Source organism: Phyllobates terribilis, unplaced genomic scaffold (genome assembly GCF_046119375.1).
Source record: "Phyllobates terribilis strain yellow unplaced genomic scaffold, ASM4611937v1 Scaffold_998__1_contigs__length_483029, whole genome shotgun sequence".
Classification (NCBI taxonomy): domain Eukaryota; kingdom Metazoa; phylum Chordata; class Amphibia; order Anura; family Dendrobatidae; genus Phyllobates; species Phyllobates terribilis.
Window position 1 is genome coordinate 278,240 of NW_027363758.1, and position 6,505 is coordinate 284,744.

At 53.0% G+C, this 6,505-nt stretch overlaps 1 protein-coding gene across 1 annotated transcript; it reads left to right on the forward strand.

Moving 5' to 3' along the window:
• Positions 1-186: 186 nt before the first annotated feature.
• LOC141241382 (manganese-dependent ADP-ribose/CDP-alcohol diphosphatase-like) lies at positions 187-6,176 on the forward strand. The gene is made up of 4 exons (XM_073668752.1): positions 187-308; positions 3,364-3,960; positions 4,962-5,078; positions 5,252-6,176. Exons 1-4 carry the CDS (start codon positions 302-304, stop codon positions 5,545-5,547), a joined length of 1,017 nt encoding a protein of 338 aa, XP_073524853.1. The 5' UTR covers positions 187-301; the 3' UTR covers positions 5,548-6,176.
• The last annotated feature ends 329 nt before the right edge of the window (positions 6,177-6,505 follow it).

Sequence of the window (6,505 nt, forward strand, 5' to 3'; positions counted from 1 at the left end):
CCGCACCTATTCACTGGAGGCGAGCCAGTAGATTAATACAGATGGGTGGCTGATAACAGAGAGCACCAGCTCCCATATAGCCATGCCTAATGTTACACATTTTGCATTGGAGCCCAGGAGCTTCAGGTCTCTGGCCCTGCTGGCACACACTGGTATGGCGGGTAAGGCAGTGCCAGCCCTGGAGGGTGGGGTGTCGTGTGTGGGCGGGATCGTGTGGGGGTGGGCTGTGACAAGGAAGCATTTCCCTGTGTGAACAGATCCTTCTCTGCAATGCAGCCTGCACCCCCTGCTGTCAGGCGACATGCCGGGTAAGAGCAGCCCTTGTGCCCCTGGGCAGGATTAACCCCCACAATGCTGCACACGTCCCCTCCGTATTGCTGTAGCTTTACATGCGAGTCCGTCTCTGCACTATGCAGCGTTACTGTCCATTGAAAGGGTTAATATTTAGTGCCGTGCCACAGGATCTGTCCCGGATCAAGCTGCCGGGGTCCGGGATTAAACTGCCGGGGTCAGGATCAAACTGCCGGGGCCAATATCATACTGCCGGGGCCGGGATCGAACTGCCGGGGCCGATATCATACAGCCGGGGCCAATATCATACTGCCGGGGCCAATATCATACTGCCGGGGCCGGGATCAAACTGCCGGGGCCGGGATCAAACTGCCGGGGCCGGGATCAAACTGCCGGGGCCGGGATCAAACTGCCGGGGCCGGGATCAAACTGCCGGGGCCGGGATCAAACTGCCGAGGCCGGGATCAAACTGCCCAGATCGGGATCAAACTGCCCAGATCGGGATCAAAACTGCTGGGGCCGGGATCAAAACTGCCGGGGCCGGGATCAAACTGCCCAGATCGGGATCAAACTGCCCAGATCGGGATCAAACTGCCGTGACCGGGATCAAACTGCCGAGGCCGGGATCAAACTGCCGAGGCCGGGATCAAACTGCCGAGGCCGGGATCAAACTGCCGAGGCCGGGATCAAACTGCCGAGGCCGGGATCAAACTGCCGGGGCCGGGATCAAACTGCCGGGGCCGGGATCAAACTGCCGGGGCCGGGATCAAACTGCCGAGGTCAATATCATACTGCCGGGGCCAATATCAAACTGCCGGGGCCGGGATCAAACTTCCGGGGCCGGGATCAAACTTCCGGGGCCGGGATCAAACTGCCGTGACCGGGATCAAACTGCCGTGACCGGGATCAAACTGCCGGGGCCGGGATCAAACTGCCGGGGCCGGGATCAAACTGCCGGGGCCGGGATCAAACTGCCGGGGCCGGGATCAAACTGCCGGGGCCGGGATCAAACTGCCGAGGCCGGGATCAAACTGCCGAGGCCGGGATCAAACTGCCGAGGCCGGGATCAAACTGCCGGGGTCGGGATCAAACTGCCGAGGTCGGGATCAAACTGCCGAGGTCGGGATCGAACTGCCGGGGCCAATATCATACTGCCGGGGCCAATATCATACTGCCGGGGCCAATATCATACTGCCGGGGCCAATATCATACTGCCGGGGCCAATATCATACTGCCGGGGCCGGGATCAAACTGCCGGGGCCGGGATCAAACTTCCGGGGCCGGGATCAAACTTCCGAGGTCGGGATCAAACTGCCCAGATCGGGATCAAACTGCCGGGGCCGGGATCAAATTGCCGAGGTCGGGATCGAACTGCCGGGGCCGGGATCGAACTGCTGAGGTCGGGATCGAACTGCCGGGGAATATCATACTGCCGGGGCCGGGATCAAACTGCCGGGGCCGGGATCAAACTTCCGGGGCCGGGATCAAACTTCCGGGGCCGGGATCAAACTGCCAAGGTCGGGATCAAACTGCCGGGGCCGGGATCAAACTGCCGAGGTCGGGATCAAACTGCCGAGGCAGGAATCAAACTGCCGGGGCCGGGATCAAACTTCCGGGGCCGGGATCAAACTGCCAAGGTCGGGATCAAACTGCCGGGGCCGGGATCAAACTGCCGAGGTCGGGATCAAACTGCCGAGGCAGGAATCAAACTGCCGGGGCCGGGATCAAACTGCCGGGGCCGGGATCAAACTGCCGGGGCCGGGATCAAACTGCCGGGGCCGGGATCAAACTGCCGGGGCCGGGATCAAACTGCCGGGGCCGGGATCAAACTGCCGAGGTTGGGATCAAACTGCCGGGGCCGGGATCAAACGGCCGGGATCAAACTGCCGAGGTCGGGATCAAACTGCCGAGGTCGGGATCAAACTGCCGAGGTCGGGATCAAACTGCCGAGGTCGGGATCAAACTGCCAAGGTCGGGATCAAACTGCCGAGGTTGGGATCAAACTGCCGGGGCCGGGATCAAACGGCCGGGATCAAACTGCCGAGGTCGGGATCAAACTGCCGAGGTCGGGATCAAACTGCCAAGGTCGGGATCAAACTGCCAAGGTCGGGATCAAACTGCCAAGGTCGGGATCAAACTGCCGGGGCCGGGATCAAACTGCCGGGGCCGGGATCAAACTGCCGGGGCCGGGATCAAACTGCCGGGGCCGGGATCAAACTGCAGGGGCCGGGATCAAACTGCAGGGGCCGGGATCAAACTGCAGGGGCCGGGATCAAACTGCAGGGGCCGGGATCAAACTGCCGAGGTCGGGATCAAACTGCCGGGGCCGGGATCAAACTGCCGAGGCAGGAATCAAACTGCTGGAATGCTGGAATATGAGAATGGTGGGCAGGTGGGTGACTACTGGCATGTGACATGGTGGGCACGTGGGTAGCTGCTGGCATGTGACAATGGTGGGCATGTAGGTGACTGCTGGCATGTGACATGGTGTGCACGTGGGTGACTGCTGGCATGTGACATGGTGGGCAGTTGGGTGACTGCTGGCGTGTGACATGGTGGGCAAGTGGGTGACTGCTGGAATATGAGAATGGTGGACACGTGGGTGACTGCTGGAATGTGAGAATGGTGGGAACGTGGGTGACTGCTGGCATGTGAGAATGGTGGGCAGGTGGGTGACTGCTGGCATGTGACATGGTGGGCACATGGGTGACTGCTGGCATGTGACAATGGTGGGCCCGTGGGTGACTGCTGGCATGTGAGAATGGTGGGTAGGTGGGTGACTGCTGGCATGTGACATGGTGGGCAGGTGGGTGACTGCTGGCATGCGACATGGTGGGCACACGGGTGACTGTGGGCAGTAATATGTGACAGTGTGGGAGCCCTGGCACTGATTTGGCAGCTGGACCCAGCATCTAGCTGATGGCATAGGGACTAATGAGAATCCACACGTGCCATCGAGCGTTGCGATGAGTTTGGGTCTCACCCACCAGTGGGTCCTATCATCATAGAACGTCAGTCATCGATCCATTTAGTTGAATAATGATTGAAGCCTCTCTGAATATTGTATTTCAGGAGCTGAGACCCCCGTGGATGAAGACATGGAGGACCCCTTGTTTACATTTGGCGTCATAGCTGACATCCAGTACGCCGACATAGATGATGGCTACAACTACGTCAAGACCAGGATGAGATACTACAGGAATAGTCTATGGTTGCTTCAAGGAGCCATGCGAGAGTGGGCCTCCGAGACCGTCACCCCTCAGTTCATCCTCCAGCTTGGGGACCTCATCGATGGCTACAATGTCACGCACAAGTCCTCAGAGACATCACTGAAGAAAGTCCTGATGGAGATTGAAAATCTGAAGATCCCCGTCCATCATATCTGGGGGAACCATGAGTTCTACAACTTCAGCAGGCAGCAGTTAATGGAATCTATTCTGAACAGCTCCAGACTCCCCGGGACATCAACAAGGTTTACTGCAGATGGTGGAGACTCCATGGACTCGTTTTACGCCTATCACTTCAGTCCTTACCCCAAGTTTCGACTCCTTTTAATTGATTCTTATGACTTTAGCGTGATTGGAAGAGATCCATCCAGTGACAAGCACGTCAAGTCCTTGAAGTTCCTGAGACAGAAGAATCCGAATGAGGATAAGAACAGTCCAAAAGGTATCAGAGGGAAACATCATGTGGGGGACATACCATAACTGGCATTCCTCAAGGTGCCCCCATACATCTTCAATAGCTGTTGACCCTGTCGTCTCAGCCCTCATACACATGCACACTCTGTTTAGCTGAATGAGAAGAGTAGAATAAGTCAATTTCACCAACGTCCAACGGCGTCTTATCTTCCCTATGAGCAAAAGGATCACGTGTAGAAATTTAGCATGACCAGGTCTTTCGACAGTCAAGAGGCTACCAAAGACTTGGCCCAAGTTACGAGGTTAAACTAACTTTGCCCTAATGTGAATGAGCACCTTAAAGGGGTATTCCAGTTTAGAAAGCTATTAATGATCATCAACCCTCACAGATCACTAGCATAGACTGGATTACCCCTTTAAAACCTCACCTGGAGGCATCAAAGTCAACTTCTGAGGAACATCATCTTCTGAGGAACGTCAACTACTGTGGAACGTCAACTACTGAGGAACGTCAACTACTGAGGAACGTCAACTACTGAGGAACGTCAACTACCGAGGAACGTCAACTACCGAGGAACGTCAACTGCCGAGGAACGTCAACTACCGAGGAACGTCAACTGCCGAGGAACGTCAACTGCCGAGGAACGTCAACTGCCGAGGAACGTCAACTGCCGAGGAACGTCAACTACCGAGGAACGTCAACTAGCGAAGAACGTCAACTACTGCGGAACGTCAACTACTGCGGAACGTCAACTACCGCGGAACGTCAACTACCGAGGAACGTCAACTACCGAGGAACGTCAACTACCGAGGAACGTCAACTACCGAGGAACGTCAACTACCGAGGAACGTCAACTACTGAGGAACGTCAACTACCGAGGAACAGCTACACGGTTGTAACACAACTTTTGGGTCTTGTCTTAAATATTTGAGCCTAATGTCAGAAATGGGCAGGGCTGTGACAACTTCTCAGTATTTTTCGTGGAGGTGTCATTGCCATTACTTTTGATATTTTTTTTTGCGTTTTAGATCTTGCCGAAACTCGGTTTGTCCAGTTTAATGGCGGGATCAGCGTCTCTCAGCTCGGCTGGATTACTGAGGTTCTCGAAGAATCAGATAAAAACAATGAAAAAGTGATGGTGGCAGGTAGGTCACCTTCTGTGGAGACATTACATGTGTGTCTGTGTGATGCCTCCAGAGGGTGTTGTGTTACATGAGCTCGTTGCCATCTGGTGACCTGTCCTCTGTTGGCTTGTTGACTTTGATCTGATGGACTTCTTATAATGCTCATGGTATAACAAATGTCTTCTCCTATACAGGTCACCTCCCAGTCCACCCCAGCTCCACAGACCCAGTATGTCTGACCTGGAACTATCTGGAGGTCCTAGACCTTCTACAGTCTCACCCCTGTGTGGTGGCCTATTTTGCTGGGCACGATCACGATGGTGGATACTACCAGGACCAGTGCGGAATCCACCACTTAACCTTTAATGGCATCATCGAAACCCCCCCTGACAGCCAGGCTTTTGGCACCATGTATATATATGAGGACAGGATGGTCCTGAGGGGCCGCGGCCTCATCCCCGACAGAACGCTGCTCTACCGGAAAAGTTAGTGGACGAGGGAAGAACCTGGTGACAACCCGCCTGGAAGATGGAGGAACGTACAGACCACATGATGAACTATAGTGATGGCGAGACCTTGAAATCTTCGATCTGATGATTTATTATCGAAAAAGCCACTTTTTCCTTATTATGTAAATGAGCTGTTAAGATCTACGAGCCGGACATAGATCTCCCCAAGAATCTGCCTCTAGAGCTTATTTTCTGTGAACAGCGGCATTACTATTGTGAGTCATGTAGATCAGGAGAGCAGACTGTCAGTCATTACATGTCTCACACTGGTAACACCCCCTTATATCAAATAAGCCCTGGAAGCAGATTCTCTGAGAGATCTATGTCCGGCCCATAGATCTTAACAGCTCATTTACATATTAAGAAAAATGTGGATTTCTGCGGCATTAAACATCAGATCGGAGATATCAAGGTGTCATTTTATTCACCTTTCTACGACCTACATGTTCATATAGAAGAGGAAGGAGGAGAAGAAGATCCCACTGACAGATCCCCTCCATAGAAGAAATATATATATACATATATGAAAACTATATACTGCTCACACGTGTCACACGAAGATGTGTAATATAAAGAGTAAGAGATAATATATCTCCAAATATAACACCTAGCAAGTTGTCATTCTTACCTACAGGGGGCAGTATTATAGCAGTTATATTCTTGTACATAGGGGGCAGTATTATAGTAGTTATATTCTTGTACATAGGGGGCAGTATTATAGCAGTTATATTCTTGTACATAGGAGCAGTATTATAGTAGTTATATTCTTGTACATAGGGGGCAGTATTATAGTAGTTATATTCTTGTACATAGGGGGCAGTATTATAGCAGTTATATTCTTGTACATAGGAGCAGTATTATAGTAGTTATATTCTTGTACATCGGAGCAGTATTATAGTAGTTATATTCCTGTACATAGGAGCAGTATTATAGTAGTTA

Bases quoted from the DNA above. Each gene is read 5' to 3' on its own strand.
- LOC141241382 (XM_073668752.1), top strand. The intron at 3,961-4,961 runs GTATCAGAGGGA...TTTGCGTTTTAG, and splicing joins GGATAAGAACAGTCCAAAAG to ATCTTGCCGAAACTCGGTTT. The intron at 5,079-5,251 runs GTAGGTCACCTT...TCTCCTATACAG, and splicing joins TGAAAAAGTGATGGTGGCAG to GTCACCTCCCAGTCCACCCC.